Genomic DNA, 23,875 nt, shown 5'->3' on the forward strand with positions numbered 1-23,875 from the left:
GGTTTCCATCTGAAAAACAGACTTCAGTGTACTGTAGTAGATGTAAAGTTGTTAAAAGAAAATGCAGTTACCAGAGAAACAGATGGAGGTCCTTTAACAGCTATGCAAGCAAAGTTGCTTGTACAGCTGATGGACTGCTGTCCATAACCTCCCGTTTCTCTGAAACTTGTAGGGAAGTGCAGTTTCCAATCCCAGTCCGTCCAATTTATGCATTATAAAAATATACACATCTCCACCACTCCCATAAAAACCATAGTAACAAGTGCATTTCAATAAACTTTATTTCCCCCCCCCGCCCCACAAGTTCTTCCAATACATAAAAAAGTGATCATATTGAACATTACCCAGTGAGAACACCAATTACAATAAATAAAAAACACAAATAAAAATAAATAGACAATGCGTGCCACACAAATAAGAGTCTGAAAACAACGGCTTCCACAATGACATGAACACAGTACTTGTTTAACACTTTACAGTCACAGTATTAAGGACAAGATCATATGTTTGGAGAGGGTATGAAGTAAACAGTGTTCGAGGCACAAATTAAATACACTTTTTTTTAAACCCTCCTCTTACAGACAGAGGTATTATGGGAGAATAATACCTTTTCCCAGGCACAAGCTTATACCAGCTGTGTTTGTAGTGCTCCCCACACAGAAGAGCTCCATCACAGAAGGAATGGCTCCTCTGTACACCCTCTGTCTGATCCTCTTGGTTATTTGAGCTCGAGACTCAGAGGGCCTTTATTGCACAACCCAGACACGTCCCTCCGAAAGGCACTTTACTCCACATCAGTCCTCATGGTCAGCTACAGTTGGGCCAGGCGCCTCCTTCAGCCCTCTGCTGCCAGCTTTGAAACGAACCAATAATAATAAAAAATAATAAATAAATCATAACGTAACAATAAGGACCACCCTTTTGAAACTCCAGCTCTCCAGGTCAGACGTGCAGGGTTTAGTGAATTTTAAAAAAAGAAAAAAAGAAAAAAAAAAAGAAAAAGAAGAAGTCCATTTAAAAAGAGGGAGCGAAAAAGGAAGGCTATTGATTCAAAGCTTAAAAAGCCAAACTCACAGCTCTGGGATCAGTTCAGAGTGGGGGGGGGGCCCCCACCCTGCACTGCTTCTGCCCCCCCCCCACCCCTCCTTTTCCACCCATGGCACCAGTCCAGCCAATAGGAATAGGCCCAGTGCTCCGGCTCTCCCCCGTGCAGCATGAAGTTAAGCTGGTGGTGTGGGTGGAGGCTCAGGTCTGCAGAACGGAACAGAGTATCCAAGACAGCAGCAGTCCACCACAGTATGTAGAGACAGCAGTCCTGGCCTGGTTGCCGGAGCAGGTTCCACTGCCCCAATGCGAGGGCAGCCTTCGGTAAAGTCCCGTGCGTGCATGCACGTGTGCATGCGTGGTCGGGAGAGGGAGCACCGTCCGTTTACGCGCTGGCGTAGTGCTGCAGCAGCTGCGTGACGTAGCGTAGCCGATGCCGGAGCTCAGGGGAGCTCCCGCGCTCACCCAGGACGCTCAGCGGGTACGAGGATGACAGCCGCTCCCTGCTGATGTACGTCAGCACGTAGGAGTCCGACAACTTGGACAGGATGACCTTGGTGTGGTCCGTGTAAAAGTTCACCTGGAAAGGAGGGGAAACCTTTTTTAATCCCACACCATCTCAACTCTATCAGCGGAATGACATGTTGCCAAGACGTTTTACCCAAATTAACATTTCAATGTTCAGAAAACATGAAAAGACGACGACGTCGCCTAGAATGTGTGAAGTTTCTGTGAACAGAAGTGTGATGGACAGGGAAAGTAGCCTTACCTGCAGGGAACCGTTGTTGAAAAGCATGACTAAGGCATGATCCGTCTTCATCCACTGCAGGAGCAGGGGACACGCACCAGGGGAGGGTCGCTCGTCACAGCCCAGATCTCCACCCTGGAGGGAGGAAGAGCAACAGTCAGCTTAGCTCTACGAGGAAGACTGACAACTCACACCACCCGTCTAACTGAAGGCCTCAGACCTTTATGCACCGAGAACTTTCCTCACCTCCATGAGATTCTGCTCCATGTAGTTAGCCATCAGTTCCACAATGTGCTTCTGGTTCTGCAGCTGTTCGGGCAGTGCGTTGGCTTGGAAGGTGAAGTGTTTGTTGTTCGTCAAACAGTAATGAACGGTCCTACAGAAGGGGGAGAAACACGCCCGTTAGAAACCTGTCGTTTACACAGACTCGAATCGTCAGGATGACCAGTTTCCACAGGTTAAGGACCAAAGTGCCACTTTTATAGGTCAAATCACCACTAGTCTGGTCAGTGCACTTTATAGTTTTGATCCAAGAATCAAGCAGTCAGTAAATGAATCATGAGAAAAGGACCTACCTGCGCTGGTCACACAGGCTGAGGTGAGTGCCTTCGTTGAAGAGGACGCCCACGTTCTGATTGGAGAGCTGGTAGCCGAAGCCGTACTTGTTGGAATAGTCCACCCACTTCGTCACCCAAACGAAAGGCTTGGGTTTAACCAGACATGGAGGATTCTTTGATGCTGGGGGGGGGGGGGGAATCAAAACGTCAATCTTCCTGTCCTGAAAACTTGTAAACGCACATTCAAGCTCAGGTCAGTGGAACCAAACCAGCCAGACGGTCCACCCTGCGCACGTGAGCACGGCGTGAGTGAAGTGTGAGAACCAACCTGCTGGCATGGTGGACAAGCAGCTGTTGAGCGCATTCATGGCAGCCTCTGCCACAGCAGCGGGGGTCAGAGCATCTTCACAGACTGCACAAAGAAACAGACCTTTAATTAACGAGCTAATTAAGGTGAAAAAAAAAAAAAGTGGTCACCCTGCTATACTGCAAATGTAATATAGGACATTTTTTTTTTTTAAAACAACTTTGTAATAGCAGCAATCCAGAAACCTCAGGGTTTAGTCTAAATATAAACTGCAGGACACCCACACACCCACCCTCAGTGCTGCTGGCCACAGTGCCTTTGAAGGAACGAGACACCGACTTCCTCGACTCTTCCTCGGCCGGTGTGTCCAGAGGCCCCGAACTGGCCAACTGACCGGCGGGAGACGTAGTCTGTGGGAGAAGACGCCAAATTACTGACACAGAACGAGCTCCTTGAAATAAAGGGTTTACGTTAGCAAAAACAAGCTGAGGCCCCATAAGGAATGTCCCATTAGCTCCGAGCCCCTCGTATGCTGCGCAAACTGGCTCAACAAGTTTATTCTCCTCACGTCTCCGGTATTCATTCAGTTCAAATAGAGCTCCAACTAATCTCTGTTCAGAGGACATGAAAATATGCGCAGTGCGCGATGCGTCTGTAGTTTAGCCTCCAAACAAAGCTTAAGTCCTCGTTCAGCTGAAACAGCCATAATAAAAGCTCTCCCTTAGCTGGGACTTTTATCCGGACTCCAAAAACGCAACCTCAATCTCCAGTCAGCCAGTGCACAACCATTTAAAGGTCAACACCTTTCCTCCAGAGACATCTGAGCTAAAAGACAACTGGACTTGCACTGCAGATGAGGATTAAGGCCCATTTTTCTTTTTTAGGATTACAGGTCCATTTTTATTGTTCATTCATACCTCATTTACTCCCACTGTCTTGTAGCTGATCTGTCGACTGATTGAGTGCTTCATCATGCCTGATACAAGCTTGGAGATGTCCTCCTTCTCCTCGGTGGGGTTCTTCTCCACTGCAAGTGAAGAGCACAGATGTTTGACGATCATACAGCAACACCAAGAGGGCTCATGCGCCTGGATCACGGTCAAGGCAGGGGGAGGCAGTGTTGTTTCTGAACCTTACCTTTGGATTTTTTCTTGCCAAAGAGACTCTTTGCCATCTTGGTGAAGAACTTCTTGGCAGGACTCGGCGGGTTGAGTTCAGGAACCATTACACAGGCGCTGGGGGGAAGTTTGTCGGGGGTGAAGCCCTGAAAAAGGTCAAGTTAGGACATGCTTCAGAGACCAATCGCATGCAAAACTAACCCATGAACACTGAGAATTAAGAGTGCCATGTAAAACAAATTATTTTGCATAAATAAATAAATGCGATCATTTTATTATTAGTTCATGTCATTTCAGTAACTAACCTTACTGAAGTACTCATGGGCCAGAATCTGGTCTAGAGTAAGGCGATCACTGGGGTTTTTCTGCAGGACTGCGGAGATCAACTTCTGCGCTGCAGGTGAGAGCGATGGTGGAAGACTGTATCTCACTTCTTTAATACACTTGTACGTCTCCTTCAGGTCTAAGGTTTCAAAAGGGGGGTTTCCACACAGGAGCGTGTACCTGAGCAGTCCAGAGGAACAGGTTGTGGTTGAACACCTGGAGTTGGTCATAGTAGCCCAGAGTCACCCCAGAGTGTTTAACTAAACAAAGCTGGATACTCACATGACACAACCCAAGGACCAGACGTCAGATTCCGTACCATGGCCCTGTCGGTTCAGTACTTCTGGTGCCAGATAGTTTGGTGTTCCGCAGATGGTTCTGCAAAACAATTTATTCATACCTTTATTTTACTATACTAAATCACAGCCTTAACATCACAAGCAGAGAGAGAGAGAGAAAAAAAACAAAAAACACCTCCTTACTTTTTTCTCTGTTCAACAGTCTCCAGCTTTGCAGCTAGTCCAAAATCTCCCAATCTCAATTCCATATTCTCATTCACAAAGAAATTTCCTACAAGAACAAGGGATCCATGGTTAGTCCTAGCTCGGCAGTAAAAAAAAAAAAAAAAAGGAAAAACAAATACAAAGAAAACGCATGCAAGCAAAACAGACCCATATAGTTTCCGTGACTTCACCAGGTCCGGTGCTGTAGTGGAAATGCAGGGGGTGCAGTACCTAGTTTGAGGTCTCTGTGGAGGATTCCTTTACTGTGGAGGTACTTGAGGCCCGATATGATCTGTCTGAGGTAGTAGCGCACTTCAGGGTCCGTGAGGGTGTGCCGTGCTTTCCAAATGTGTGCCAGCGACTGCGACAAAAAGAGCGAATGATCAGTTTCAGTGCCGTCATTAATCAACCGGTGGTTTCTGACTGCATTGGCAGAGGTGGCACGTCCGCCACAGCGCGTGCGTGCGGGCCCGAGGGGTAAAGCTCACCTTTCTGCTGCAGAGCTCCAGAAAGATGTAGATGTTGTCCTGGTCTTCAAAGTGATGGGAAAACTTCACCACGTGTTTGTGCTGGAGTGTCTTGTGAAGCTCGATTTCATTCGTTATCTATGAGACCCCAAACAAGCAAAACGTTAACAAGAGGAATTCAAAGGAAACCCTTTGCCTTGGTTGTACTGCTAATGGCTGTTAATGTAATAAGACAGCAGGGTTTTTTTTAACCTTGTCTCTCTGATGTGGCTTCGACACTCTGCTTTGTGGTATCACCTTCACAGCATACATCTTGTTGTTGGCAAGATCTGTCATTTCATAGCAACGCGCAAACCCACCCTGAAAGAAGAACAAACGTGAAGGGGGGGGGGGGTAAATAAAATCAACACCTGGTCGAATAAAACACGTTTGCCTCCAGAACCTAGACATGTAGCTGCGCTGTGACTGAGCGTGTTCCAACACATGGACAAGCATGACGTAGCCCTCTGTTCCTCGAGACCAGCCCCACCTAAAAGCTTCGGTAATGACGCTGCACTTGCACGGTGCAGATCCCCGAACGGGACCGAGATCAGCGCGTAACGGCTGGACACCGCGAGGAGACACGGCATCATGACCACTGAGACATTTCACGGCATCGGATACCAAGACGTCCACATTCCAGTGAGGAGTAAAACGCTTTCCCAAGCAAGGCGCCAGTTTAACTCTTAAACCCCTGGTTAAAATCGATGCCCCTTTGCATTACAGCGCAAAAAATAATCAGCAGGTAGGTTGGAGAATAGAGACTGGAGTACAGGCTCTGGCTGCGAATAGATGGGCGAATATTTTATAAGCCATACATCATATAATGGAAGAGGCTTAAGAATAAACACAGTAAAAAAAAAACAACAGTAAAATCCCGCAGCACTGGACTGACAAAACCACCATTTTAAAATACGCTAATAATTCAAACAACAGGCCGTTATTTTACTGAATGAGAACCAAGTACCTTTCCCAGAAGTTTTCCTTTGGAGTACGATCTTCCAGTCTTCGTGTCAACCACCAGCTGCGCCAGTTCGGGTCTGATTTGCTCGGTTTTACTCCGGTTGGGTTTAGATGGCTGACCTGCTTGGCGGAGATCCGCAGGCGGCTTGAACAAATCCGGATTCATCATCTGACACGAATGGCGCTGCGCTGTGTTAAAGCAGGTCGAATCCATGCATACACACGTTCCTTCGCCCTTGAAAAGGCTCTCCGTTATCAGGCGGGTCCGAGCGTCTCGTCAAACCAAGCTCAGCCCCAGTCAAACGCTGCCGGGCGCACGAGTACTCCGGTATATAAACGGCCCGTGACGTAGCGCGACGAAGCCCGGTGGGAGGTGCTACACCGAAAAAGAAATTGCGTGACTGGAGCGGAGAGCCTCCGCCAAACGACGCAGGAAGTCGGAACAAAGTGCGTTTGAACTCCTGAATGAAAGCTGCAGTGATCCAATCACGGCCTGATGTATTCAGACGCCCCCCAGCCATTGACACAATTACACTCACACTTGATTGGGAAAGATGCGCGGGCGCTTTAGGTACGGGTTTCATTCGCTTGTGTGCCAGCCCGAGTGACGCACGCTTCCTCTAGCACTTTGAGATGATCTAGATTCACCGTGCAATTCTGTCACAACTGCAGGATAACTGTTTAGGTTTTTATTGCAAGTACTTGGACACATGGAGTCTTTTGGCGTCTGTACCACAAAAAGTGATCCAAAAAAAAGAGAAAGTCAAAAGTGCCCCCTGGTGGACACACACACACACACACACACACACACACACACACACACACACACACACACACACACACACACACACACACACACACACACACACACACACTGGAGAGTGTATTAATCTGCGACATAAGTGATGTTTTCATCCCAGCTGAGCGTACTGGAGATCACATTTCCACATTTGTGGTGTTGAGGTCCAGGTTGCTGGTGGCCACCGTGTTATGAGATGTTCTATTTCTGTCGCTATTTGCTTTCATCACTATGATTGGACATATAAGGGAGGTGTCTTCTTCAGTAATGTGTCTGAGGGTCTGCAGCCACTGGTGGAAGGTGAAAGGTGAGAGATGAGAGCACACAGTCTTCTGCTCCACGATGCCATCCAATGACTATTAAACACCAGGCTAAATTGCACAGGCAGGAGTCTCACACTTGGATGAAGTTCAGGTTCACATTTCCAGCCTCATCTGGAGACCTGTTTACACTGTAGGTAAAACTGAGGGGGATCAAACTGAGAATCAGGCAGTCAAATGTCTTCATTAGTTCTGATGTAAGGGTGCTGGGTCCTCAGTCATGGAGACAGGCTATTTTGTCCTGTTTTAGGACAGGACCAATAGTGGAAGATCTGAAGCAGTCTAGAACTCGTCCCGAGACACAGGTTGATTGAAGATGTCTGTAAAAAACAGGGCTAGTTGGTTAGCAAAGTGTTTTAGTGTGGCTTGGTCACACCGCCGGGTCCATCTAGCCTTTACTGGTTCGTTTTTGAACAGTCTTAACACACCTTATTCCTGAATGAAACAAGACATTGCCACAGCTCTGGAAAGTGTGGAGTGTTTCAGAATGCTTGGGCAGTAGTCTGGGGGTCTGTGAAGTTGCAGGCTGAGATTAAGACTACTATAAAGAGAATGGTTTGAAGTCTTCTGTGTCTCAAATCTGCCTTAAAATACATGAAGCTTGACTGGGAGAGACTAGTTAAGAAACAATTTAAGGTATATATGTTTGTAGTTATGTTCGGAGGCCTTTCCAGACAGGTGAACAGTGCTTGTTAGCAACATTGTTGTACTTGTAGTTTGGAATAGTAGGCCTTACTACTCTTGTGCAGGTTCCTAGATCGTTTGGGGTGTTTAATATCGGTCACTACTTTACTGTACAGTTGCGGCAGTGATCCAGGAAGGCATTGTTTTTTCTGTGTTTTGCCGATATCAGTTTTCGTCTGAATGTGGGAATTAGGTAGCCTGTACTATTGCATGATCTGAATTGCTCAGGGGTGCCCAAGTTACAGGACAATACACACCTTGAATTGTGCTGTATTACGGATCCTGAGTTTTCCATCCCTAGTTGCACAGATCATTTTCTGTTCATATTTTGGTTTTGTTGTGGAGTTAAACGTCTCCGTTGGCTTTCAGCCTATGAAACCCAGGTAAAACTAGCAAACAGAAAGCTTCAGCTTTGTTCTAACACCACCTGATGTTTTCTCTAAACGTGATTCTTCAATAATTTAATTTTAATATCCAGTGACATCTGTGCTATAATGGAGAGGGTAAAACAGAGGCCTAGAGTGCCCCCTAGTGGATTTATATATTAACAGAAAAATGATTAATTCAATTGAATAAATTAGATACAACTTCAAATTTGGGCACCTAATTCATTTTCTTACAAACATGGGATAGTTGTTTATAAAACTTGAATTCTTCCAATACTGCCTTCCCCTATTCACCTTAGAGGTCCTTTGTCATTGACCACTGCTTTATAAATATGCTTCTTAAATCTACTCAAAGTGAGAAGCTATAATCACTATATTATATTTAAAAAAAACAAACAACAAAAAAAAACATTTTTGTTATGACCCTGTACACACACAGACATAGTGGGGCATAACAATATATATAAAATAACTAAATCTAATCTATAATCACTATATATAATCATTTAAGTCACTGAGAGTGAAGACACAGACACCAGGATCTTGGTCGTATTATTTTTTCCCCCCATTCATGGTGTACACTGTCTGGAAAACCTCAATGTTTTTCCATTAAATGTTTTAGCTTTTATGAAGCAGATGCAGGTTTCTGCTGTTGGTGGAATAACTTCAGATACGTACAACAACTTCAAATTTCAATAAGTACTCTCGCGTGGAATGAATGTAAATGAAACCACATAAAATTAAAAAGAAAAAGCAAAGTAATGCACAGAAATGACACGTAGCCGAGGAATTACAGCGTCAGGTTTCACGGGAGTCAGTCAGATAGAGCTGATAGGGCGTTGATGGCAAATAGGGCGGAGCCAGAAGCAGATGGGGCGGGGCCAGACTCAAAAGTCGAAGCCATCCTCTTTGGCTTTCTTCTCCTGTGATTCGGCCCAGGCTTTGTTGATGGTGCGCTTCATGTCGTCGTCGCCCTCTGAGTAGATCTTCTTGAGCATGCTCATCAGTCCTTCTCCTGGATCTGCATTCTCATCAAAGCTGGGTTTGCTGAACACCAGAAAAAGCAAGTCAGGAACATACTCATTTATCTAGAGCATCACGTGATCAGGATTTCAGTATGATCCCTCTTTCAGTAGGGGGATACAAACACACAGCTGTTGACAGTTACCAAAGAGACAAACACAGCAACTCCATTTTGAGAGGCTTTTAAATTTTTTTAATTTAACAGCATGAAAACACCAGCTTTGCACGTTGGGAATATTTCATGATGAGGGGACCAATAGAAATATCCTGAAATTGTTTGGAATAAAATCTCAAAGGTCAACTATCACACGTCTTTCTTGTGTGAGGGTTAACTTGGGACTTAGTTTCAGTGAATAAGAAAAGGAGTTAATAAATAATCAATCAAAATCAATAGAAAATGTCAGGTGACAGTTAAGTATGAAAGATATGACCTATTTTTAGTTGTTGCAGGATACAATCACCTTCCTTTTGTTTGGAAAATTAAAAGAGCAATGTGTCATTTATTTTCAGTGACTATTCTTCACATTATGAAACAGCAATTATACTGACACCTAGTGGCCTGGATGTATGGCTCTGTACTAAATCTAACATTTTAAAACATGGCCGCCTCCATGTGGTGGACTCGCTCTATGGAGCATTAACTGGTTCATTTGGGGACCACAGTGCAATCTGAACCTACATCTCATTTGAGCTGCATTTTATAGAAAACATGCAAAAATAAATAATCACCGTCATAAATATTGTTGACTAATTTACAGTGGTAGAAAAGACTTGTGCCTTTAACATTATCCTACCGCATTATACTTAAATGAGTAGTAACTTATTTTGCATTTTTAATTTTTGTTGCCCATCAAGCTGAATTAAGCATAACAGTACATAAAGATGCAGTTCAAAGAACAAAAACAAATGAACCCAAAGTTAATTTCTTGCTCTGCTCTAGCACAGAAGCAAATGACTGTTGAAATGTAGTCTGACAGTCTGTTTACACGTTTTTATTTATTTACATATTTTTATAGTAATTAGTAATTATTTTTATAGTAATTAGTATAGTAATTGTGCCCACAGATTTTAGTTTTACTTTATTTTATTGTAATGTAATTCTACCTTTAACTCTATTTATTCTGTGCTAGAGCTGCTGTAGCACCCATGTTTTCTCCACGGGGATCAATAAAAGGAATTTTATCTTAGTTTTTCACTCATAAAAGATGTTTCATTTCCACTAATAATGATGAAAACATTTTCTAGTGAAATATGGGACTATTTTACATCTTTAATAATAATTTAATACAGCGTTACACGGTGATGCCAAACAGACCTTAGTTAGTCCTGAAATCTTATGTTTCATAATTCTTTTAGCATACCTGCGATATTTACACCATGTGATGGAGACCATCACATATGAAGGTTAAACGTGTGCTCCAGCTGCTACACCACAGAGCTGCTCTTTGGTCCGGTGGTCAGAGCTCATGTTTACCTCCTGTCAGACCTGTTTCAGTCCCGTGCAAAGTGGCTGCCTTCATCACACACTGCCTCTTCTTTACTGTCCTCAGAACATCAAGACCTACAGTATGGTTACTCTTGAGGAAACAGGTATACAGTTGTACTCACTCTTTCTCCTTGGTCTGTTTCTCCACCTGTGTCAAACACTCCCATTTCTTTGCGGTCTTCTTCTTGCACATGACGAGCACCATGTCTGTTTTTACCTGATTAAAATAAGCGCTGCATGAAGAATCCCACTCACATTCTCACTGTGCTGTTCAAGTATGCAGGAATGAGCAGATGAGCAGACCAACCTTCCTGCTGCTGTCCTCAACTACGATAGGACACAAGAGGTTGTTTACAGTCATCTGGTGGTTTTTGCCATCCAAATCTTTAACAAGCACACTAAAGGACCTGTAAAAAAAGAAGGACATGATAATACCCATTGTTAATTATGGCATGACTGATTTATGTTAATCATTTACAGAACCGAAATGCAACATCCCCCTGCACGAAGACATAATTCCATCACATGAACAATCTACCAAAAAGTGGCACAGATACCTCTCTGTAAATTTGGCCTCCACATTTTCAGCCGGGATTTTATGCACTCCTTTCAGCGTGATGTAGATTTTTATAAACGTTTCCGACTGATCCCAACCTATAATTAAAAACAACAACAAAAAAAAAAACAAAAAACACAGAGGCGATGCTATGGGGTCCTTTAACTGAAAATGTTATTTCAGTCCAGCATCATTCGCTCCTGGGTGTCCTGGATGAGAGGCCACTTCTCACGCACACCCACCATAGTTGTTGATCTTGACCGTGTAGCCCTTGAGCGCGGCGTCTGCTTTGTCTCCCGAGTCTTTCTTTGCTCGCTGTTCCCTCTGCAGACGTCTCTGCGCGAGCTCCGTCTCGAGCCGTTTCTGCTCCTGGGACAGGGCGTCCTTCACGCGACTCCGTTCGCACGTCGCCAGGAGGCGCGCGACTTCCTTCAAGTCGCTCTCGAGCCCTGCGATCTGAACACCAGAGCGCTAACTGGTTAGCTAGCCAACCTCACCTGTCATTCGGTTAGGAAACCGGTTAATTACCAGTTTCTAACGACAGTTAGACGCTTATCTGGTGGTTAAACTCCAACATTAGTCAGCGAGCTCTTCAGAAAACTCACCAACCCTCAGGCTGGGTTGTTGGTCACTAGCGAGCGAGCTAACGTTAGCCACTTAGCTTAGCATGGCCAGATAACGCCACTTCCATTCAGCGAACCCCTAACCTACCTGCTCAGTGAGGTCCATGGCCGGGTCTATTTTCAAGTACAAGTACTCGCTGAATTACGTCTTGCTTGCCAAATTAATTTACAATTTCCAAAGCGAACCGAGCAGCCTGAACTGGACCCAGATCCGCACTCGTGTGTGTGGTAAAGTAGCTTTCTAGAAAGATGTTGCGCTTCCGGTACGTGCATTAACAAATTAAAAGTACTGCCAACATAGAAACCCAATTTCAAAATATAGGCACATAATTCAACGGACAACGTTGGGTAAAATGGAATATATACGTTAAATTAAGCACATAAATAAAATTTTATATAACACTTGCTAATTTTTAAGGTTTATAAAAACATTAACATACCACTTTGTTTCACTTTACATTACCTTCTCATGGATTTGACTGATTTTAGCTAAATTGCAACTTAGAGTGGGGGTGTAAATTTGCCAATGTGATGCCCCCAAAGCAGAGTCAAACCTAAACTATACCCATGTATAGCTTTCACTGTGGGAATATTCAGAATCCAAATAATTACTTCTTCCTGATGAGGTGTCCATCACCACCAATATTCTTGAGTGCGTCTTACAGCCTGGAAACACTGATTTTTTAAAAGATTCTTCAAATGAGAACCATAAACTCTAGAGCATGCCAAAAAAAATCACTTAGGGTATATCTTTTATTATACTCAAAACAACAAGAGTTTCAGTGAAATTTACATTTTGGAGGACAACACTCGGTCAGGTTCGGACATAAAACGGCACATGGAGGTGACGCAGGTCAGATTTCTTTTGCTTGTGATCTGCAGCGTAACAAAGCTGAACTCTGGTTCTTCCAGGCTGGATTGAACCAACCCCACTGTCCCGAGTGGAGCTTTCACCACATAGCTCTCTGTATCCCAGACATCTGGCTGTGGTCTGCCAGGTGTCTGAACACTATACGGCTGATTCTCCACCTGCGCTTCACTCCTCGGGGCCGCGATGTCATCACACACCTGTTGCGGATGCGGACAGGGCAGCTGTCTCGGGGAAGCGCAGCGATTTCCTTATCCGCCACCTCCTGTACACACAACAAACAAAACGTCGGAGTTTGTGCCAGTGTCAGGGCTACAGCATAAACCCATGATTGTCATAATAAAAGTCCACTAATGCTTCACATTCTCATTAAAAATTCAATTAGTTAAACTAAATTTCTGTGCCAAAAACCGACGCACACTACGGCGCACTTTAAAAACCGAAGGGAATTGTTGTCATTAATAGAATAGGATGTTACATGTTAGAGCTGTGGCATTGCTATGATCATCTGCCGGTATTACATTCAGTCACACGTTACACTTTCCTTCAGGTCATTGGATGCAATTGTTTGTCCACAGCTCTAGCACGTCATGCTAGTTCAAGGTTTCATGCATGTGGGGTGGAAAAAAAAGGACTAATGCACCAACTTAATTCACTTGGACAGCTAGAAGAACTAGCAGGCTTGGCCGCACACACCTGCAGCTCTTTGGGCAACAGCGTGTTCTTCCTGATGGCATTGATGCGCACTCGTGTGTCCGCGTAGTCGTAGGCCATCTTTCTTCTCTTCACGTCGCGCAGCATTCTCCAGTCGACATAATAACCCCGGACATGCTGGCCCAGGCCCAGCGCCGTCCTGCAGGCCTGCACACACGGGAACGGTCAGGACAGTGGTCCACGCACCTCAGCCTGACCCAGTAACTAGGCAACAGATGCAGTACATGACGGTCTGCCAAGCAGCTAGTGGCTGTGTAGGTCACAGTCACTGTTTAACGGTGTCCGACTGGTTTCTTTTTCCAAGTAAACTAACAATCTGTTGAAACATGCGCGGCAGATATAAAACGTACTAAACGCAGCGAACGCGTTCTTACCAGTGTTGTGACCTGCAGGGATGTCTGAAGTAGGCCAAACCCGGAGCGCAGCACCCTGCACACAGCCATGTTGGTGTCCTTCGTCTAATCGCCACCTGCTTAGACACGAAGATCGTCGGCGCCCTCTAGTGGTGCGGAGTGGAACTGAAGTTGGGATGGATGGATGAACACTGTTTTGTTGCAGCAAGAAGAGTCATCAAGACACACCTGTCAACAGGACACTAAGGACAAGCAAACGCACATTAGACAGTAACTGCAATAGAAATGGTACAGCAGCATATCTAGAATACATTTACGGTATTTAGCTGATGCTTTTATACAAAGTGACTTACAATTATGAGTGAGTACAACTTGAGTAATTGAGGGTTAAGGTACTTGCTCAGGGGCCCAATAGTGGAAACTTGAACCCACAAGCTTACGCTTATAAGTCAAGTACCTTAACCACTGAGTTACCAATGTGTTAAATGGATACAATTGTAGTAGTACATTGTAGACATGACTGTAAAATCAGATATCAAAACCTATATCTATTAAAATAACAATCTGTATATTTTTGTGTAACTGTAGGTAAATGTACTTTACTACTTAACTGTTTTTATACCGTTATGCAAAATATATGGTTATTATCTTCATATTCCACTTCCATTAGCGGAGGTGCAGCAGTGAAGTGGCTGATGGGCAAAACTACACAGCAGAGACATAGAAGTTAAGCAGGGAGAACTGGCTGGAGAAGGGTATTAGAACCTCTGATCTCTGTGTCTTCTCACACCATATCCCTGTAATCAGGGGGTATTAGAACCTCTGATCTCTGTGTCTTCTCACACCATATCCCTGTAATCAGGGGGTATTAGAACCTCTGATCTCTGTGTCTTCTCACACCATATCCCTGTAATCAGGGGGTATTAGAACCTCTGATCTCTGTGTTTTCTCACACCATATCCCTGTAATCAGGGGGTATTAGAACCTCTGATCTCTGTGTCCTCTCACGCCATATCCCTGTAATCAGGGGGTATTAGAACCTCTGATCTCTGTGTCCTCTCACACCATATCCCTGTAATCAGGGGGTATTAGAACCTCTGATCTCTGTGTCTTCTCACACCATATCCCTGTAATCAGGGGGTATTAGAACCTCTGATCTCTGTGTCCTCTCACACCATATCCCTGTAATCAGGGGGTATTAGAACCTCTGATCTCTGTGTCCTCTCACACCATATCCCTGTAATCAGGGGGTATTAGAACCTCTGATCTCTGTGTCCTCTCACACCATATCCCTGTAATCAGGGGGTATTAGAACCTCTGATCTCTGTGTCTTCTCACACCATATCCCTGTAATCAGGGGGTATTAGAACCTCTGATCTCTGTGTCCTCTCACACCATATCCCTGTAATCAGGGGGTATTAGAACCTCTGATCTCTGTGTCCTCTCACACCATATCCCTGTAATCAGGGGGTATTAGAACCTCTGATCTCTGTGTCCTCTCACACCATATCCCTGTAATCAGGGGGTATTAGAACCTCTGATCTCTGTGTCTTCTCACACCATATCCCTGTAATCAGGGGGTATTAGAACCTCTGATCTCTGTATCCTCTCACACCATATCCCTGTAATCAGGGGGTATTAGAACCTCTGATCTCTGTGTCTTCTCACACCATATCCCTGTAATCAGGGGGTATTAGAACCTCTGAGCTCTGTGTCCTCTCACACCATATCCCTGTAAAAAAACAGAACACACCCCATGATGAACCTGATCGTAAGACCACAACAAGGAATAAGACATAAAACATACACACAGTTCAAAGTTCTAAATCAAGAAGCATTTAGAAGAAAGTTTCACACAAACTAAAGTAAGACTGTAATGCATATTGTCCAGGTCAGTGCTGTAGTGCACTGCAGAAGGACAGAGGCCTGAGTTTTCATTTGTGTTTGCATTTGTATCATTCTTTAAACTCATTGAATTAATCTCCTCCAGAGGGCCCCCTTTGCATGCATGTCCCTCTACAGGGCGTGGCCTGCATGTCCTGTGTGGCCTGCGTGTCCCTCTACAGGGCATGGCCTGCGTGTCCTGTGTGGCCTGCGTGTCCCTCTACAGGGTGTGGCCTGCATGTGCTGTGTGGCCTGCGTGTCCCTCTACAGGGCATGGCCTGCGTGTCCCTCTACAGGGTGTGGCCTGCGTGTGCTGTGTGGCCTGCATGGCCTGTGTGTCCCTCTACAGGGCGTGGCCTGCATGTGCTGTGTGGCCTGCATGGCCTGTGTGTCCCTCTACAGGGCGTGGCCTGCGTGTCCTGTGTGGCCTGCGTGTCCCTCTACAGGGTGTGGCCTGCATGTGCTGTGTGGCCTGCATGGCCTGTGTGTCCCTCTACAGGGCGTGGCCTGTGTGGTGTGTGTGGCCTGCGTGTCCCTCTACAGGGTGTGGCCTGCATGTGCTGTGTGGCCTGCATGGCCTGCGTGTCCCTCTACAGGGCGTGGCCTGTGTGGTGTGTGTGGCCTGCGTGTCCCTCTACAGGGTGTGGCCTGCATGTGCTGTGTGGCCTGCATGGCCTGTGTGTCCCTCTACAGGGCGTGGCCTGCGTGTCCTGTGTGGCCTGCGTGTCCCTCTACAGGGTGTGGCCTGCATGTGCTGTGTGGCCTGCATGGCCTGTGTGTCCCTCTACAGGGCGTGGCCTGTGTGGTGTGTGTGGCCTGCGTGTCCCTCTACAGGGTGTGGCCTGCATGTGCTGTGTGGCCTGCATGGCCTGCGTGTCCCTCTACAGGGCGTGGCCTGTGTGGTGTGCGTGGCCTGCGTGTCCCTCTAAAGGGCGTGACCTGCGTGTGCTGTGTGGCCTGCGTGTCCCTCTAAAGGGCGTGACCTGCGTGTGCTGTGTGTCCCTCCATGGAGCCCCATGTTGGAATCACCTCAGATAATCTTTTCAGATCATTTTCAGATAAATGGATTTTTTTCATTATCTGTTAAAATAATAATGAGTGTTAGCAAGCCATCTAAGGTTATTGTTCACACATTCCAATCTAATTTTAATTTAACTGGTAATTATATAACTGTTTATTTCTCATAAATGTCATAAATATTTGTCTAAAATTTACAGTTAATACATTTGATAAAGATGTATAGAGAAACCTATATAGAGAAACACACACACACACACACACACAAACACACACACACACGCACACACCCACGCGCACACATGCACACCCATGCACACGCACACACGTGCACACACACACACACACACACACACACACACACACACACACACACACACACACACACACACACACACTGTGGTCCACACAGGTAAAAACTGAGTCTTACAGCTATAGATCAGCAGAGTCAAGTGACCTTAAATCGCCGCAGTATCGAGCAGCAAAGTGGCTTGCGTGTAAAACCTCCGTGCTTTTCCACCTAGTTACTCAACTATTTTATTCTACTCATGATTGTTTTGTAATGGATATTGTAACACACCTCACTGAGGTCATTTCCACATTTGCGTATTAAAACGTATAATAAGTCTCACTGACACATTTCTTTGATCGTGAATGTGTTTCTCTCTTGACCAGAGCTGGTCAATGCTCTAGAAGAGGTGAAGAATCATAATGTTTCATCATGTATTCTGCCTTTCTTCCTCTTTAGTGCTGAGTTCTCTTCCTCAAGCTGGACTTGCTCAAGGTGATATAAATTGTTTAAAGTTCATATTAACTTTTGAATATTTAACATATTTAACTTCACGGGAATTAAAATGTATATATCCATTCATTCAGTATACGTATGTGTCTGTGTATATAGCCATTCGTTCAGTATACGTATGTGTCTGTGTATATAGCCATTCGTTCAGTATACGTATGTGTCTGTGTATATAGCCATTCGTTCAGTATACGTATGTGTCTGTGTATATAACCATTCGTTCAGTATACGTATGTGTCTGTGTATATAACCATTCGTTCAGTATACGTATGTGTCTGTGTATATAGCCATTCGTTCAGTATACGTATGTGTCTGTGTATATAACCATTCGTTCAGTATACGTATGTGTCTGTGTATATAGCCATTCGTTCAGTATACGTATGTGTCTGTGTATATAACCATTCGTTCAGTATACGTATGTGTCTGTGTATATAGCCATTCGTTCAGTATACGTATGTGTCTGTGTATATAACCATTCGTTCAGTATACGTATGTGTCTGTGTATATAGCCATTCGTTCAGTATACGTATGTGTCTGTGTATATAGCCATTCGTTCAGTATACGTATGTGTCTGTGTATATAGCCATTCGTTCAGTATACGTATGTGTCTGTGTATATAACCATTCATTCAGTATACATATGTGTCTGTGTATATAACCATTCATTCAGTATACGTATGTGTCTGTGTATATAACCATTGGTTCAGTATACGTATGTGTCTGTGTATATAACCATGGGTTCAGTATACGTATGTGTCTGTGTATATAACCATTCATTCAGTATACGTATGTGTCTGTGTATATAGCCATTCGTTCAGTATACATATGTGTGCTCCTAAAAATAAATCATTGGTCAGAAAGTGAAGCTGACCAGAATAATTCCCTTCTGAGATCTGTGCCAGCGTTTACTCGTCAGCGGTCATAGCTGCTGTGAATTGGATCTTCTTTACATTACGTTTAACATTATCCAGTTTTGAGTTTGGTTTTTGCCCAGAAGGAAACACTTAGATGCATCCACGCAGCAGTTCTGTGTAAGGAGAGGTGTGTGTTTCTGACCATGTGAAGAGTGGGTGATTATATGTCCTGTTTTCCTTTTTGTAGTAAATGATATTTGTTTGTTTTCGAGTTTGTACAGATCAGGTACTAGCCAAAGACAGCACAGCCTCAAAAGGTTCAGAAATTTAGTACAGTATTAAGACACGATTATTTTTAATAGAGGCCAATTTAGGTAAATGCACGTGGCCATGAGATCAGATCTTTGGGTAAATGTATCGTATCAAACGAGACCGTTCATCTTTTTATTTACAACACACTTCCCTTTGGGCTTCAGTGAATTATGCTAATTATTAAAAACAAACAAACAAACAAACAGACAAACAATGTAAAAGCCATCATTGTTTTTTTGTTTGTTTCATTTTAAATACTTAAACATTTGTCTTGTTGTCTTTATCCAGAGAAATGGAAGGTGGTGGTGACCATTAAACCTGACCAGCATGTGTCCAGAGGCGAGAACGTCACTCTCAGATGTGACATAATGGGGGGGGAGCAGACACTGTGTGGACATATGAATGGCATATGAACACTTTACCAACAGTTGTCCACACAGGCCAGGCATACCCTCTCCGTTCTGTTCAATTCTCTCATACTGGTGCATACATATGCAGAGTTCTGCATCAGGTGTATCAGGTGAGTCTGACCAGTTGTTTTACACAAATCATATCAAATTAGACCTTTAGGAGAGCAGCACTTTGTTCAATGTTCATTAATGTTTGCCTGACTTGAGCACATTGGTCGAGACCTCCAGTTCTGGAGCAGCGACTGTGCGTTTATCTAGCAGCTGGTCTGTTGATGAAGCATGTCTGCACCTCTCTGCCACTCAGATAACATTCTCACAGCCTCTCTGGTCATGACGCGCAGTCAAACTCAACACTTTAGTGGGAACTTGCTCTGGCGGAGCTGTGATGGATAGTGAGACGATACACACTTAGTGGGGGGGGGGGGGTGTCAGATTGTTCTTCAGTCTGGGGATCAACATGCACCATCAACGTCCTCCAAACATCCCACTCTGGAGTGTTCTGGTGTCAGTCTGAGTCTGGAGGGAACAGCATTGCTGTCAACATCACAGTCTACACGTGGGGCAAATGAGGATGAGGACACAATATTCAGAATTTTTGAGTTTCCAACCGGAAACAAGATGCGAAATTTGGAGGGCTTCCAAATGTATTTTATTCAAAACTCTATACTGTAGGTGTTCTGAGCTAGCACACCTGACTCTTAAAGTTAGGATGCTACTGAAGGATCAGTATTCATGTTGAAATGATTCTTGCTGCACATACGTAGTGCACAGCGGTTAATTATGTGTTGTCTCTGCTGTAGATGGCAGCATGATCCTACAGAACCCTGTCCATCCTCTGACTGAGGGAGATTCCCTGATTCTGCGCTGTTCAGTTAACAACACAAACTCTTCAAACGTCAGAGCTTATTTTTATAGAGATGGAACACTCATTGGGAATGAGGAGAGATGACCGTCCACTCTGTCTCTAAGTCAGATGAGGGTTTGTACTACTGTAAGCACTCAGAGAGTGGAGACTCCCCAACAAGCTGGATCTCAGTCAAAGGCAAGAATGCAGTGATTTGTTATTAATCCAATTGAATAAGCTTCAAAATGTTTGGGAAGACCCACTTGAAATGAATTCGCTTAGAGGAAAACTCATTTGTCATTTTATTTTGACTTTTAGCTAGTAATTTCCCTCCTGGCCTGCTGACGCTTGCTGTGGGTCTGAGTTCAGCCCTGTTGTTGTTCTTATTGGTCTTGCTCCAGTGCTACAAAGCTCAGAAAGGTCTAAAACCCAATTAATGTATAATTTAATTCAAACCTTTGCATGATACAGAGCATAAATCGTACGGTATTTGACACGTTTCCATAATTGCTGCGTTAATGGGGTAGAGGATCTCTGTCTCTGTCCGCAGTATGTTTAATTCAGCACGAATCATGTTCTCAATAATTAATCAACTTGCCGTTTTATCACTTCTGATCATTTTCCCTTGTTTTCTTTTTTCTAGGAAGTGGAAACATCGATGACGCTGTTGTGCCAACAGAAAAGAGTGAAACAGGTCATTTAATAATAGAGTAAAGCACAGAAGTCTCGCACAGAGCCTAACGAATCGAATCCTCCCCCAGATGGCGCTGAAACTGATCCCAGTGAAGTCACTTATGCTGAGGTCGTGATAAAAGCTAAGAAACCAATCAACGAAGGTGCCTCAGGCCTGTGTTTAATGCTTCAACACTGCGAGCCGTCTCTGACATAAATAAAACAATCAAACAAAGATTTCATCATATCGAGTTATTAACTCGACTACATTTAAAGATCTCACGCTGAACGATGCTGACAGCCAGAGCCAAAAGGACAAAAAAAGTCGCTAATCTGCGACAGAACGATGTACTCTAAAATCCCACCAAGGGCTCTGTGTGTGCAGGACGTCTGCGTGTTGTCTGGTTTATTAGAAATGTTACACGTTACGCGTTAATCATTTGCTCTCTTTCGGGTCCGTGCTACCGCAGACACCGGTGCCGGATGCAGTGATGGGACTCGTGCTGTGAAGGAACCGAAACTGAAGAAGAAGGGAAAGAGAAATCAAGGTACGAAACGAACAAACCTCGGGGATCATACCACTTCAAACGTGCAGTTCCGTCCAGGTCCTGTGCACTTTAATGAGCGGTGTGCAATTAGCAGTGTGGCTGTAGTTCTTCTGGAGGTTCATTTCAGCTCGGTTCCCCCCCAGGCAAGGCCGGCGTGGGCGCTGACTCTGTGTACTCAGAGCTGAATTAGGACGCAGGTAAAGGAGAGATTTTACTGTGCGTTATTGTGGCACAAAGAAAGGCAACACGAGTCTGTAATAAACGAGTGTTACTGGGGTTTTTCTACAGAACAGTCTGCTGAGAAAAGGAGTTCAGCATCTTGTGGAGGTGTTTCACCGAACACGTGACGTGTCAGAGTTTCATTACTGTACCCAGCAGTGCAGACACACTACCTCTGACACCGCTGCACTGAGAGTTTACACACACACACACACACACAAACAAACAAACAAACAAATGGTATGTAATTGTATCTCAGTGGTACACAGGATTCTCCTTCTGAAGTACGTGGCACATGTTTGGGGATGTAAGCACAACTCCTGGTGTATTAAAGTGTTAAGTGGTAGAAGGAGAAGTCTTCATTTTGCTGCTTCTTTCCTCTTTTTTGGTTTGGTTAAAGTTTAACTGAGGACAGTTTAAGGTTCCCATAACTAACCTTATTTACAGTAGTGTGAACATGAGCAAACTGTGAAGTCTCCAACATCAGCAGATCTGTCCTGGTTCTGCGTCACTGTCATCTAGTAATGACAGTAATTACTTTAACGCTACTTTGACATTCACTTTCGATTTATCATAGTTTATTCATTTTGATATTCAAGGTTCTGGAGCTAATTTCGTAAATGAGTTTATTCTGTATTTCATGTTGTAGCCATTAGTTGTGTATAATAATAATAATTATATGATAACTAGACTTTTCTGTTGAACACTTTGAAGATCTCAAAATGAAAAGTGCTATAAAAAGTAACAAGATGTATAAATGTCAATGATTGTTTTGTCCACTAGGGAAAGGAGTGGAGGAATTGTCATGTCAAGTGAAGCGTCCATGTGAGAAGAACATTTACAAATGATAGAAGGTTTTTATATCCTAAGCTGGAGATTCAGTATTATAGTACCATCTATAGTAAATGTCTTAGATTTAAACCATGCACATTAAAGATTGTGCATTTCCATTTTGCTGCTGCTTCAGTTTTTTATATTATTTTGATCTATTGAGGAAATTTAAAATTGCTTCTCTATTTGTATTTTTTTTTTAAATATCTGAAATTACTATTTAAAATATACTTTTCACTGAGTTGGTTTAAGTAGGTTGCAAGTGTGAACAGGGTTTGTTGTGGCCAAACTCCAGCCCAGAGTACACAAAAGAGTCACATCACAGAACAAACAGTGTCACCCCCCTGATCACTGGACACACCCCCGGACCTCCTCCCTGTCTTGTTTAAATGTGGTCATTCCTGCCACAGTTTGCGATGTCTCCTGAGTCTACTCTTGGATCTGTGCCTTCGTTATTTGTTTGTCCTCTCTGCGAGGTGATCCGAGCTCTCCGTTCCCATCGGCTCTGTGCCGTCTGTTTGCCGATGGCCTGACCGTCAGCCTGGTTACGGCTGACGGTTTGCGCCCCTCTTTTTGGATCATGTTTCAAATAAATAAATAGAAGAAATGTAGAAAAAACATCCCAGGGCTGAGCACACAGCATGAAGACTTCACATCAGTAAGAGACAGATATACACACACCAGGACCTACGGGGCTTGACCGAGAGACAAGGGACCCAAACGGTTATAGCCAGAGACAAAGAGAAAACACCAAAACACAAGCATGTGGTAACCACGGTAACTGGGCATCCAGAATGGGCAGTTCATTACAGAATTATATTATTTAAAGCGGGTCCTGTTTGAGTTGATGCTGGCCCTTTATTTTAAGTTACATGTGAAACCCAGCTGGTTGTATTTTAAAACATTTTGACTTGACTTTGAGTCTCTCTCTCTCCCCTTCATGACAGCATGCAGCTACAGTACAGACCCCTCAGTGTTCCTGACATCCTTAAAGGATCGTTGGATAATGAAGTGACTCCTTTTCCAGTGTCCAGTGCACTTCCCTCCACCACTAAAGGAACAGTTATTTTCCTGGGATACAATTTCAGTAACACATCATTACTCTGTCTTCCTCCTAGACCATCATATCCCTTCTTCCTGGGGAAATATTCTAATCGGTCGTATATTTAATCAAATTTAATTTTTCATTAAAAATAAAATAAAGTTATTCTGTAAAATTCCAGGATCCATTTCTGGGCGTGTAATTGTAGTTGCACCACCATTACAGCTGTACTGCTCTGTTGTTTAATCGATCTTGAGCTGCCCAACTGTTGTACTTCCTCTCTGCCACATGGGGGCAGTGTGAGGCAACTTTCATGCTTGCTAGGTTCCAGTGTCTACCAGCACACCTGTCTGTACACTTGATCATACATACCACAGCATTTAGGCTTCCCTTTATCAGCTTGGTGTTATTAGTTAAATGCTAAGATAACTTTTTCAAAGTCTTTAAAATATGCGTCTTAACAACTTCACACTGCGACTTTGGCTTCGTATGAAATCAGAACCGCAGACGTTCAGAATGCCTGTAATTAGTAAATACTGACATAAATATCACATGCGGGCCT

The 23,875-nt window shown here is 44.1% G+C and overlaps 3 protein-coding genes and 1 long non-coding RNA gene across 4 annotated transcripts; 1 reads left to right on the forward strand and 3 right to left on the reverse strand.

Moving 5' to 3' along the window:
• Nucleotides 1–263: 263 nt before the first annotated feature.
• On the reverse strand, nt 264–6,394 carry plk3 (polo-like kinase 3 (Drosophila)). The gene is made up of 15 exons (XM_027011354.3): nt 6,075–6,394; nt 5,321–5,428; nt 5,090–5,206; nt 4,833–4,962; nt 4,581–4,668; nt 4,381–4,476; nt 4,080–4,278; nt 3,794–3,920; nt 3,574–3,683; nt 2,949–3,066; nt 2,678–2,761; nt 2,368–2,530; nt 2,039–2,168; nt 1,814–1,927; nt 264–1,624 (listed from the first exon to the last, which is right to left on the reverse strand). Exons 1-15 carry the CDS (start codon nt 6,282–6,284, stop codon nt 1,430–1,432), a joined length of 1,989 nt encoding a protein of 662 aa, XP_026867155.2. The 5' UTR covers nt 6,285–6,394; the 3' UTR covers nt 264–1,429.
• A 2,406-nt stretch (nt 6,395–8,800) lies between these two features.
• On the reverse strand, nt 8,801–12,202 carry cacybp (calcyclin binding protein). Its single transcript, XM_027011355.3, has 6 exons — nt 12,036–12,202; nt 11,567–11,780; nt 11,326–11,422; nt 11,076–11,175; nt 10,891–10,985; nt 8,801–9,306 (listed from the first exon to the last, which is right to left on the reverse strand). Exons 1-6 carry the CDS (start codon nt 12,051–12,053, stop codon nt 9,147–9,149), a joined length of 684 nt encoding a protein of 227 aa, XP_026867156.2. The 5' UTR covers nt 12,054–12,202; the 3' UTR covers nt 8,801–9,146.
• A 480-nt stretch (nt 12,203–12,682) lies between these two features.
• On the reverse strand, nt 12,683–14,040 carry mrps14 (mitochondrial ribosomal protein S14). The gene is made up of 3 exons (XM_027011358.3): nt 13,904–14,040; nt 13,512–13,676; nt 12,683–13,080 (listed from the first exon to the last, which is right to left on the reverse strand). Exons 1-3 carry the CDS (start codon nt 13,970–13,972, stop codon nt 12,898–12,900), a joined length of 417 nt encoding a protein of 138 aa, XP_026867159.2. The 5' UTR covers nt 13,973–14,040; the 3' UTR covers nt 12,683–12,897.
• A 5,056-nt stretch (nt 14,041–19,096) lies between these two features.
• Nucleotides 19,097–23,341, forward strand: LOC118243002 (uncharacterized). Its single transcript, XR_014118800.1, has 4 exons — nt 19,097–19,267; nt 20,645–20,695; nt 21,144–21,221; nt 23,219–23,341. It is a non-coding gene; the product is annotated as an uncharacterized LOC118243002 (long non-coding RNA).
• Nucleotides 23,342–23,875: the final 534 nt, after the last annotated feature.

Source organism: Electrophorus electricus, chromosome 20, assembly GCF_041902795.1.
Source record: "Electrophorus electricus isolate QZ-2024a chromosome 20, ASM4190279v1, whole genome shotgun sequence".
Lineage (NCBI taxonomy): Eukaryota > Metazoa > Chordata > Actinopteri > Gymnotiformes > Gymnotidae > Electrophorus > Electrophorus electricus.